At 40.0% G+C, this 13222-nt stretch overlaps 1 protein-coding gene across 1 annotated transcript in view; it reads right to left on the minus strand.

Annotated features, from left to right (window-relative positions):
• The window catches only part of LOC126252368 (dipeptidase 1-like), a 347955-nt gene that overhangs the window by 51581 nt on the left and 283152 nt on the right, over positions 1–13222 (minus strand). The window contains exon 8 of the mRNA XM_049953259.1: positions 5643–5718. Within this exon, the coding sequence (XP_049809216.1) occupies positions 5643–5718 (76 nt within the window). The remainder of the gene's footprint in view (positions 1–5642; positions 5719–13222) is intronic.

The following is a 13222-nucleotide window of genomic DNA, read 5'->3' on the forward strand; positions in this document are numbered from 1 at the left end:
TAGTCTTGCCACTTAACATTTACACGCTAGAACTCGCTTCTCACGCGTTTTTCTATTACGTACACCACATACGACTAGTAACTAACATGGGGAAGCCCAGAAAAGAGCTCTTGCATATTTCTTTAAAATACGTCCTGATTTTACATACACAAAATCATGCCTTTTTCGGTACTAACATAGAAAAGCCAGGTGTTCTCTTACCTGTGTAACTATTTTCCAGTGACCTATACAAATAATTTGCCATTGGCTTATAATTATATTCTAGTCGCTAGCGAAAACTGAAACTTCCTGGAGTATTAAAGCTGTGTGCCGAACCGAGACTCGAAATCGGGAACTTTTGCTTCCGCGAGGAAATGTCCCAGAGTCACCCAAGCGCGACTCATGAGCCGTCCTCACAGCCTTTCTTCCGCCAGTACCTCATCTCTTACCCTCCAAATTTCACAGAAGCTCTCCTGCGATACTTGCAGGACTAGCGCTACTCGAAAAATGATATTGCTGAGACATTGCACTTAGTACTTCAGCACCGTATTCCTTAAGTTTCTTCGTAATGAAGCTCAGTAACTTAACACACAGTTACCTCTCATTACGAGAGAATACAAATAGTCACGCTTCATGAGCTCTCAGATTCCATGGACCTACATCGTGGATCGCAATGGCTTTCCACCTATACTCCTGTGACCATAACAAATTTTCACCTCTCTACTTCGAGTGACTATTTCCTGGATTACCCTAGTGCCATTTATACACCTTTGGCGGTATAATTGGTGACGAGTAACTACCATCGCGCATCCGTACGTGCCTCAGCATATTGTGGTTTCAGATCAGTCACGCATAATGTGAAGACAAAATACCTAAACCATCCGATTCCGATGCGACTCTCGGATCATTCTCTACTTGGCCAGTCCTGAACTACCGCTGGTTACATCTACCTTATTACTCCCAGTCAACCTATTCCATGTAAGATAAGTCTAACCCAAATGGTGTTCTAATCTTTTACCTAGACTTTCACTAACTTAAGTTCTCATTCTCCTCTACAAAATTGGTATGTATGGTGTTCTAATCTTTTACCTAAACTTTCACTATCTTAAGTTCTCATTCTCCTCTACAAAATTGGTATGTACAAGAAAATTTACAGATTGTTTTGGCACCCATGGTTTTCCATGTGTAAGCCTTGTACACTCCCACCACTGGATTGCGTAGCGACCTTTTCGATGACAAACTCAACGTATCACATCATGTGACTTGTGGACGGGGCTGAATGCCCTGCTAAATTACACTACATACCAATTACCAGCGCTTGGGCCTTCGCCAAATACACAGCTAAGTTTAAACCCAAAATAGTGAAAAATAAAGATACAAGGTTTCAAGGATAGAAAGGTAACAGACCAAAATAGCTGCAGGAAAACCAGACTGACATATAAACAATTCTTGCTTGTCAGGCTTTGGTCGAGACTTCCATGGGAGTTGTAGGATTCATAGAAGATTTGGTAGACAGGCGTGACGCGTGAGGCAGCTGCAGACAAACCGGCGGTGAGTATAAAACAAATCTTTATTAAATTCATTAAACTCTGCTTCAGCATGTAACTCGTCAGAAGAGGACGCGGGCGGACATGACGCTGAACATCAACAATTCCTTAATTACTCTATCCAAATTACTGCCGCCAACTTACATTTCGCGGAAAGACCACAAAGATAAGATAAGAGAGATTAGGGCTCGTATAAAGGCATGTAGGCAGTCATTTTTCTCTCGTTCTGTTTGGGAGTGGAACAGGGAGAGAAGATGCCTGTTGTGGTACGAGGTACCCTCCGCCACACACCGTATGGTGGATTGCGGAGTATGTATGTAGATGTAGATGTAGAAGTCGTACAATGACTCAAGTGTGTTTCCATCTTCAGTAATATTCTGGCGTTGTAACAGCAGGCGTAGGAACGACCTGAGGCGCTGGGATGCAAGATGTTTATACAGTGGACAGCCCACTCGGTGTGCTGTCTCTATAGCAACGGTCCGGACCCTTCAGGTGGCTTAGCTCCCGCGTGGTACGGGTCAAGGCCTCTTGTACCTTGTGGTAGTTCGGGGTATCGCAGGGGCACGGAGACGGCTTTGTCCGGAATCAAAAATTGGACCGACGGCTGAAGAGTAGCTGGTTGAGTGTTGGCTGTCAGGACTGGGTAGAAAGGCAGGAGTCTCTTGTTCACGGCCCGGTATCGGCAGCAGCATTAGTGGCATACTGGGCGTCACGTACCTACTGCTCAACTGGCAGAAAGCTGACGGGTTTGTATGCGCACGATTGCAATATGCTGCTCTCCCCTGACTATGGTAGTCACGGCATTTGTGTGTCATGGCGAATTAATTGGAAAAGAGGTAATGGCCATCCGTACAAAACCGGGAGCGGATTGGCTGTAGTTCTTCCTGGTGACGGCCCTGGTTTTGTCACCCAGAAGTCTGTGACGAGGAAGAGGCTCTGTTCCATCCATCGCAGGGGTTACTGACCGGCTCTTGTGTGAATTTGGTGTGACCTTATCACAGTCTTGGCGCGTCATTTGTGGGTCCAAGTCCTGTTATAGCCTTTTCACTTAATACTAGCAATGTGTTAGTAAATCTTACACGCTGAATTTTAATCCCACTCTTGCGAGTTTACTTCCGTCATCGCTCCTTCTCTATACCAGGGTCGAAAGACTGCATCGCAGTCTTGTAACATTTTTAATCCGAACTGATCACGGTAACTGAATCTCATCTCCATCTTCCTTCTCGTAACGAATCCTATTCGCTTTATATCAGTTTCCGATGTTGTTAACATTACGTTTTATTCATCTGACAAGAAATCCTTAATTTCCTACCATTTTACTTCACTGACCGCCACTATACCTAGATCGAGCATCTCCTTTCAGACTTTTCTTTCAGAATTTCTAGATTCCCTATCACATTTAAACTTCTCGCATTTCATGCTCCGAGTTCAAATGCTCAAATGTGTGTGGAATCTTATGGGACTTAACTGCTAAGGTCATCAGTCCCTAAGCTTACACACTACTTAACCTAAATTGTCCTAAGGACAAACACACACACACACCCATGCCCGAGGGAGGACTCGAACCTCCGCTGGGACCAGCCACACAGTCCATGACTGCAGCGCCGTAGACCGCTCGGCTAATCCCTCATGGCATGCTCTTAGTCTTAGAATGTAATTTTCTAGTTCGTTATTCATTCTTTTTCTCGTGGTTTGGCAGTCCACTACCAGAGATCCAAATGGAGGATTAATCCTGAATCTTTTTCCAACGGAAAAATCATCATGACTTTTTTTCGGTGACAAGACACATGTTCTGTGGGTACACATTATGTGTCTTTAATGCAGTGGTTTCCATTGCCTTCTCCAGCCTCATACTGTTGAGGATTGCTGATTATTGCGCCCTTTAGGAGCAGTTCCTCATCCCATTGGAAAGAGATTGTTCCTCCGGACAGGTCAAAGTTAAGCGTAAATCTTCAGTGGAAGATCAGAAGTGTTCAGTGATTCACATAAATTGTCACCATCTTCGCAAAGGTTTCATTGAGAAAGAGTACCATAATTTTAAAACTGACTTAATCCCGCACGGCATGCTCCGAGTCGTAGAATGTAATTTCCTCGTTCGTTATTCACTCTTTTTCTCGCGGTTTGGCAGTTCACTACCAGAGATCGAAATGGAATGTTAATCCTGAATCTTTTTCCAACATAGAAATCATCATGACATTTTTTCGGTGACAAGACACATGTTCTGTGGGTACACATTATGTGTCTTTAATGCAGTGGTTTCCATTGTCTTCTCCAGCCTCATACTGTTGAGGACTGCTGATTATTGCGCCCTTTAGGAGCAGTTCCTCATCCCATTGGAAAGAGATTATTCCTCCGGAGAGGTCACAGTTAAGCGTAAATCTTCAGTGAAAGATCAGAAGTGCTCAGTGATTCACATAAATCCTCACCATCTTCCCATATGTTTCATTGAGAAAGAATGCCATAATTTTAAAACAGACTCGTTCCAAATCATGGCAAGAGGTTGCAGTTATATTACAAGGAACAAGCTAGTATACTCTTTACACTATATTTGGGAAATACTATGGGGCTCATTAAATTAGCAATGTGTTAAATATACTCCAGTTCCAAAATCTTGTTTCCCCATGCTATTTGTCCATTAAATTTTTGTCTCTGTCGAGTGAATATTCCTATAGTTGGTGACACAAATGTCTGTAAGTGATACGTCCCTATTTCCATGGGAGCTAATTTAGTAAAATTTCGGCTAATAGGTTCGCCGATTTCTATTAGAATGCTATCACAAAGGGAATGCAGTTTCTAGACGTATATCTGAATTGGCTGCAGTTCATCCTGCCTTGACTGGGAGCTAATGTACGTTGATGCGCTGGGCGAATTATCCCGAGAAATACCTCTAGATGAAAACCAAAAATACCTCAGGTAATTTCCCCGTTTTTGGATAATACTACCGTTAAAACTACTCGCCCATTCGAAATGTTTATCGGTTTACAGTGGCATCCGAATTCATTATTCCTTTCTTGTGACTCTGGGTCACATAATGACTAAAACTCTAGTCTTGTTCACTATTAGCAGTACTATAATGTTGCTTCCAAAATCTTTAAGCATATTGACGTAAAGTGTTCTCCGAGGGAGAATCGAGTGGAATAATCAGGAATATGCTTAGCACAGTGGACGACGATTCAAATGTTCGTAAGGGTGATCTACGTATAGTTTTTCCATGGTTTCCGTACGTGGCTTAAGGTAAATGCCTAGGTGGTTAAAAAAAACCGACCATTTTCCTTTTGCATCTTTCACCTGCTCCAAGCTTGTGAAAAGTATTTTTCTTTCGCCTTCTTTTAGATGGATACTAAGGGTTTTTAAACATTTTGGTTATAATTCTTGGGTTCACTGAAATTCTATCTACACGACTGTATCTCAGCAAGATATAATTTCACGTAGCATACGAGCGCTTGTGTGAAGAGGTCTGTCGAGGAACAAAACCTCCACGGTATTGACTGCAGGGAGTCTTTACATATAAAAAAGGCTTGGCTGGCTGATAGTTAGTTGACACATGGACAAGTGTTACTTTCGTAAAGGACATCAGAGTCGCCTCTGACTGTAAATTTATTTACACTATTGCAATTGCAGTCGTATGGGTATTACCTAGTGGTGTAGCACAATTGTACTAACTGTATGGTATAACTGTACAATAAGTTCGATAATGGCTACACGGACGTAATTCCAACAGCGTAGCTTTTACAGTCAAATGCGAATATGACATCGTCAGCAGAACTTTACGTAACTGTGAACCAAATAACGAGAAGCATATCAAGTAGTATTTTCGTTATGAGAATTTTCATGATTACAAATGGTTCAAATGGCTCTGAGCACTATGGGACTTAACATCTATGGTCCTCAGTCTCATGATTACAACAACAATGATTCGTTGTTTAACTTGCAGTAACACATGTCTTAGCAAGTACAAAACTACAACGAAATACCCCTTGAGGATCACCAAAGCCCAATATCTCAAGTTCCTTACAAGACAACAATATTATTCAGAAGAAATTCGTTGTAGAACTTCTGGACTAACACTAGTAAGTTAGGTAGTTTTATCCCAGTGAGAACTGGTAAGGTACGTACCTATTTATTCCATCGAAGTCTCCTCCAATTCCGATGTGGTCAACACCGATCAGCGACCGTATGTAATGTATGTGGTCTGAAAAAAGACAAACGCAGAATGTGGTAATGCCATTTATTCTCCTAAATAATATTTCACTATAGTTAGCTTGTATCTGTCTCTGTAAGATATGACTAAGCTATTAATACACAAAGAGTTTTATCAAAAGAATGGGAGCATTTGAACTAAAATGATTACCAAATTTACAAAGTACCTGTTTAATTACATAAACTTTGCCGATGGAAAATTATTCTGTTACGTAGCCTGGCATACTATTGTGTGAACTTAAATTGGGAATTTATTACAGAAGATACACTGTGTGATAAGAAATATCCGGACATCCCCAAAAACATACGTTTTTCATATTAGGTGCATTGTGCTGATACCTACTGCCAGGTACTCCATATGAGCGACCTCAGTAGTCATTAGACATTGGAAGAGAGCGGAGTGGGGCGCTCCGCGAAACGCACGGATTTCGAACGTGGTCAGGTGATTGGGTTTCACTTGTGTCACACGTCTGTACACGAGATTTCCACGTTCCTAAACATCTCTAGATCCACTGTTTACAATGTGATAGTGAAGGGACACGTACAGCACAAAAGCGTGCAGGCTGACCTCGTCTGTTGACTGCCAGACACCGCTGACAGTTGAAGAAAGTCGTAATGTTTAATAGGCATCTATCCAGACCATCAAACAGGAATTCCAAACTGCATCAGGATCCACTGCAAGTACTATGACAGTTAGGCGGGAAGTGATAAATCTTAGATTTCATGCTAGAGTGGCAGCTCATAAGCCACACATCACGCCGGTAAATGCCAAACAACGCCTCGGTTGGTGTAAGAAGCGTAAACATTGGGCGATTGAACAGTTGAAAAACGTTGCGTGGAGTGACGAATCACGGTACACAATGTGGTGATCCGATGGTAGGGTGTGGGTATGGCGAATGCCCAGTGAACTTTATCTCTCAGCGAGTATAGTGCCTACAGTAAAATTCGGAGGCGGTGGTGTCATGATGCGGTAGTGTTTTTCATGGAGGGGGCTTGCACCCCTTGTTATTTAGAGTGGCAATATCACACCACAGGCCTACATTGAAGTTTGAAGCACCTTCTTGCTTCTCACTGTTGAAGAGCAATTCGGGGATGGCGACTGCATCTTTCAGCTTGAAGTTTGAAGCACCTTCTTGCTTCTCACTCTTGAAGAGCAGTTCGGCGATGGCGACTGCATCTTTCAGCATGATCGAGCACCTGTTCGCAATGCACGGCCTGTGGTGGAGTTCTTACACAACAACATACCTGTAATGGACTGGCCTGCACAGAGGTCCGAGCTGAATCCTATAGAACACCTTTGGGATGGTTTGGAACGCCGGCTTCGTGCCAGCCCTCACCGACCGTCATCGATATCTCTCATTAGTGCAGCACTCCGTGAAGCATCGGCTGCCATTTCGCATGAAACCATCCAGCACCTGATTGAACGTATGCCTGCGATAGTGGAAGCTGTCATCAAGGCTAAGGGTGGGCCAACACCATATTGAGTTCCAATGATACTGATGGAGGGCGACACGAACTTGTAAGTCATTTTCAGCCAGGTGTCCGGATACTTTTGATCACGTAGTGTATATTCGGTCTCCACCTGAATTGACCCGTCACTTAATTACACAGAACATTTGCTTAAAAAAACTCCTTAATTCAAGAAAAGTGAAATAAATTTTGATATGCTTTGACAGTTCTTGATTAATTGTGATGAAGAGTCAGCTTGAGAAATGCTCTTAAATATACTAATAATCAAACACACGTGAGTTGGCAAAGAAGAGTCGCGATAGGAAGTTAGATAAATAGCGGGCGAGTTATTGAACATTAGGATACCGTTTCTATATATTTGTTCCTTGGTTAATTCTTTGTGAGGAAACAACATGAACAAACCTATATTTAATAGATAAACCTTAACTTATAATGGAGTGTTGATACTGAATATTTCCGGTAAAAACGGACTCAAATGCAAAAACGAATAAAAAGGCAAAAAGACCCAAATTTGGTTAGAAAAAGGCTACCCTCAATGGTCGAACACATTAACAGAAAATTATTCCTAAATTTTACAAGAAATCACGAGAGATTGCAATTAAGAAGAAAGAGTAGGAAATAAGTTCTGTGAACAGTTCTTCCAAAAGGTAGGAGTCACCGAAGATCTCTAGCTACCCACTATAGAGAAAAATCGATAAGATATTTAAAAAATTCGCAATAGGGAAGATCACGAAATCAAAAAACCCGAGAATTTAGTTAAGCGAGGAAACTGGATCATTGCAAGCTTAGAATACTAAAGCACAGCATATATTCTCCGGACCTTTGTCAATAGCACACTTACACGTTTAGAAATAACCTAATTTAAAGAAACATCGCAAAAATCACGATAAACGAAAATCTATGTGGCGAATCTTATGAAGCCTGGTAGAAATATAGAACACAAAACAAACAATAAGTAAAATAGTAAGACTAAATTATGGATAAAAAATTTATGCTTGAACGTACAACGATCTTAAATGTAATATAAGGATCAGAAAGACCTGATCCTAGTACCGCGTGCTTTGCGTACAGCCCACATAATGTAACTTTCTCGTAGGTCCTGTGATCTCATCTCGGTATAGTCAATGACTATATAAAATGGTTAAGTCTGTTCTGTGTGGCACTCAGTTCACATGTAAATTAAATACGATATTGCAAATATCATAGAAATATGGAAACACGTTATTACAGGTCAGTCTTCTCTTAACGCTTGTATACCGAAGTTTCCTACAGCAAGTGTCGTTTAAAAATTAATCTAGGACAGTTAAAACCCGTAACTCTGTCACACAAATCAATCAGTACTGGTCAGTCAAAGCTAATTTTTTTGTGAGTAAGAAATTTTGCAGGAATGGTATTACAAATTATCATAGAACTTTTGATGCCCAGATAGTCTTACGAAATCCCTCACTAAAAAATTCAGATATGACTAAGGATTACTGAATGATTTACGTGACAGAGTTATGGGTATTAATTGTCTCAGACTTTAGTGAAAGCGGTAACATTTCTGAAAGGACATTTATTATAATACATTTGAATTTACAAGCATTACGAACTGCCTCACTTCTAATAATGAGTTTCCTGATGTTTTGCATTATTGTGGTATTAATTGACATGTGGACTGATAGCTGTACAGAACAGTCTTCCCTAGTGGTCTCTTGTGGTAATGATTTTGTGTTGTCAAACCGTTATAATGAAAAGTGATTACAGAATCTGAAAGAAAATTACGTTATGCGGGATGCTAGCAAATCAGGCGGAAATTTCGTATATTTCTGAGCATGATAGTGCATCTTTATAAAATGTAACAGAAACAAGTTCCTAAACATATGAGTAAATGGAAGTCATCTCATAAACCACGCAGACTAATGAAAAATACATTCACAAGCTTAAAGAGCAGTGCAACTGCCCAAAGTTTCGCCAGTATGTAAAAGTTTGTTTGTCCATGACATGTATGCTGATGATTTCAAGGAATCAGAAAACGTCAATGCACAAACTTGTCCTTTTTGGTGCTTGTATAATTTTACTAGTGGAGGTTCATAGTATGTCAGGTATGGTAACAGAATTTTAGTTTTCAAGCATTGTTTAATGCGTACAACAGAATTATCAAATATGTAGCCTAAGATTTACCTGGAACAATAATGGCCACTGTTAATTGCAAGTGGGTGAAATTTTAATCACATGGATGATTCATTCCTAAACAGTAAATTGAAATATTGTATAGCGTAAATGATGATTCCTTCCTGAAATAAAATTTGTACTTTCATTAGCTCTGAACAAAAAATTCATTTTCTTAATTTATGTCATGAGATGTATCGTTGAGTGTGATTATTATTTAGTTTGTATTGTTGAAGGTTCTAGTTATTGCATTATAACCTAATTTAAAATAGACCCTTAAACAATGAGAGCAACCATGAGACACAATAAAAACTATTAAGTTAATATTAACAGTGTTGTAATTAAGTTCTAGTTTCTTCAATGGTGCTAGTGTGTCTTTCAGCGTGTTTAAATAATTAAATGTAACGAGGAAGAATTATTACAACATCGAAAAATTTAGTCAAAGATCTTTCGAAAACAGTAATCTGTAGTACTAAGGAAGACCAAGAATGGTATAAGTGTTAAGCCCATTCTATTCAATCCATACGTCAACATGAACAAGAAATTACGGAAATAAAATAAATATTGATACTGGTATTAAAATTGCGAATGAAAGGATGTCAACAGTAATGTTCGTTGATGATGCTTCGTGAAAGTGAGGAAATTTGCTGCACATTGAGTGGAATGAGTCTAATAAAAACCTACTAGGATTCAAATTAAGCAAATAAAAGACGAAAGTAATATACAGCAGCAGAAACGAAATTAGCGATAAACTAATCAAAATAGGATGCCGCGATGTAGATGAAGCGAAGGCAATTTGCTGCCTTGGAAGTAAAATAAGACAAAGCAAGGAGGATGTAAAATGTAGTTTAGCCCGGGAAGTCGGGCCTTCCTGTCCAAAGGAAGTCTTGTAGTATCAGATAAAGACCTTAATTTGAAGTATAAATTTCTCAGATAGTAAGTTTGGACGATTCTCTTGTGTGGAAAATAATCACGGACAGTGAGAAAATAGGAAAAGAGGAGAATCGAGGTGTCTGATATGTTCTGCTCAATAAGTATGTAGAAGTGTAGCTGGACTGATAAGGTAAGGAATTATGAGGTTCTTTACAGAATCGATGAGTCGAAGAATGTGTGGAAAACATTGACAAGAGGAAGGAACAGTAAGGTAGGACAGGTGATAAGACATCAAGAAATAACTTTCATGTTACTAACGGGAACTTCAAAGATTAAAAATTGTAGGAGAAGAGAGAGATTGGAATATATACAAATAATTAATGACGTTGTGTACAAGGGTTACTCTGACATGAAGAGGTTGGCATTGGAGAGGAGTTCTTAACGGGTAAAATCAAATTAGTCAGATGACTGATGCTATGAAACGTGATGAAGATGCTGTTTCAAGTGGTGGGCGAATTGCAGACTACAAGACCGACAAGCAGAGAAATCACGGCCCTTCTGGAGCAAAAGTGTATAGTGGATCACAGCCGATCCTACAATGGAGGGAAACTGGAGACAGGGATGTAGAAGAAATACAGTGGTAGTGAGGTAGAAGCCCGGCCGATTTCAAGTTGTAAAACGTTCAGTGGAGATGAAAAAGGCAATAGCGTCCAGTTGACATTGTCTTACCAATCTATCAGCTTATCCGTAGAGCCAAGGGTCCCACTTGCAGTTAAACATCAAACACCGTAATAATCATTAGGTGGACTACGTCTGAAAAAGCTACCTTCAGCAACCTTTGTCGCGACTAATAGACTGACTGCTAACTGAGACAAGATTTTTTCTGACTGCTGGTTATTTAACCTCCAGCTACACTCCGAAGGGAGCTGAGACCGTTCTGGAATAAAATGAGGTGTGTTACGTCTCTGATCAATTGTGTAACGCTTCTACTGTGTTTGTACAGTGTTAGATACCGCTGCAGTTGAATTATCGGTCAGTGTCATATTTTACTCTTTCCTTCCATTCATTATTGTAAACCTTACTAGACATGTAATACCCAGGGACAAACCAGTTTTTGTTCGAAAGATAACGCGACGAATTACTCAAAAATTACTGATTTGTAGTAAGGTAACTTGAAAAAGTTAGTTGTGAACGAAATATCGTGAAATTTATCAACTTTGCTTTTCTTGATTAAGACTCCGGTGCATCTGACGACAGCAGGTGAGTAATGTTGGCTCACTACTTAAGAGGTATAAAAGAATAACAATGTGTTTAAAAATGAGTAGATTTTAATTAGTTTCTGATATCAGAATAATCAACATCTTTGTAGCGTAGGAAAGATTATACCTAGCCCCATAATGTACGTGAATAAGGGGTAAAACAAAACAATTATCAGAGTTTGTATTTCTAGCTCTTCAGGTTTGCTTAGAAAATGGAAATAATAGATTAGCGACACGAGAAATTAAGAGATTTTCCAGCATTTTATGTGTAAGAATTTGAATGAAAAACCATTTGATTAATAAGAAATTTCCATGATAGCTTGATGTATGAATCAACAAGCATACATAATTGTACGTTTAGGTAAACATTAAAGGTCATTTCGAGGTTCAGAACTATTTTGGTTATGTATGGAGGTTTATTACGGAGCACATTCTGTTGTGGTAGTTCTATTCATTTGTCAAAGGTAATCCTTATGGCCTTCGTGCGGCGATGAGAGCAGCAGCGCTACTGGACTGTATGCGGCTTCAAAGGATTATCAATGACTCGAACGTGATGTATTGCAGTGTGTTTTTTTTTTTAGCTGAAGACAGCTAAATACCTCCGATGAAAAAAAGATATTCTAGGAGAAAAATTAATATCGGTAAAGGAGACATCTGCCTGTGCTAAAATTGGCCACCTCCTGACCATTCCTCCTGCGTGGGCGTATCAGCTCCGTATTTGCAAATGGGAACCCTCACAGTTTTATTAAAAATTCAGATTCCACACGAAAAAATACTTACGGTTTACTCAAACATCTGTTTCCTATTCGTGGTAGAACGCGCTGTAATGGTAAAATATCAAGTGTCTCATTTTGCAATTAGGCACCAGTGGCAAGAAAACAGTCAATAACGTCACTACGCGATAGCGATGGAAATGTTACCGATGATGGTGCCACAAAAGCGGAGTTACTAAATACAGTTTTCCGTAATTCCTTCACGAAAGAACACGAAGTAAATATTCCAGAATTCGAAACCAGAACAGTTGTTAGCGTGAGTGACATAAAACAAGATACCTTAGGTGTTGCGAAACAACTTAAATCACTTAAGAAAGACAAGTCTTCCGGTCCAGACGGTGTACCAGTCAGGTTCCTTTCAGAGTATGCAGACACAATAGCGCCTTTCTTAGCAATCATATACTACCGTTCACTTGACGAAAGGTCTGTTCCTAAAGACTGGAACGTACCACAGGTCACACCAATATTCAAGAAAGAAAATATGAGTAACCGATTGAATTACAGACCCATATCACTGACCTCAATTTGCAGTAGGATTTTGGAGCATATGCTGTACTCGAACACTATGAATCACCTTGAAGAAAATTACTTATTGATACATAACCAACACGGATGCAGAAAATATCGTTCTAGTGCAACACAGCTAGCTCTTTATTCCCATGCCGGCCGTAGTAGCCGAGCGGTTATAGGCGCTACAGTCTGGAACCGCGCGACCGCTACGGTCGCAGGTTCGAATCCTGCCTCGGGCATGGATTTTTGTGATGTCCTTGGGTCAGTTAGGTTTAAGTAGTTCTAAGTTCTAGGGGACTGATGACCTCAGAAGTTAAGTCCCATAGTGCTCAGAGCCATTTGAACCATTTATTCCCATGAAGTAATGAGTGTTGTCGACAAGGGATTTCAGGTCGATTCAATATTCCCAGATTTCCAGAAGTCTTTTAATACCATTCCTCACAAGCAACTATTAATAAAA

The sequence above is a fragment of the Schistocerca nitens genome, chromosome 4 (genome assembly GCF_023898315.1).
Source record: "Schistocerca nitens isolate TAMUIC-IGC-003100 chromosome 4, iqSchNite1.1, whole genome shotgun sequence".
NCBI classification, from domain to species: Eukaryota; Metazoa; Arthropoda; class Insecta; order Orthoptera; family Acrididae; genus Schistocerca; species Schistocerca nitens.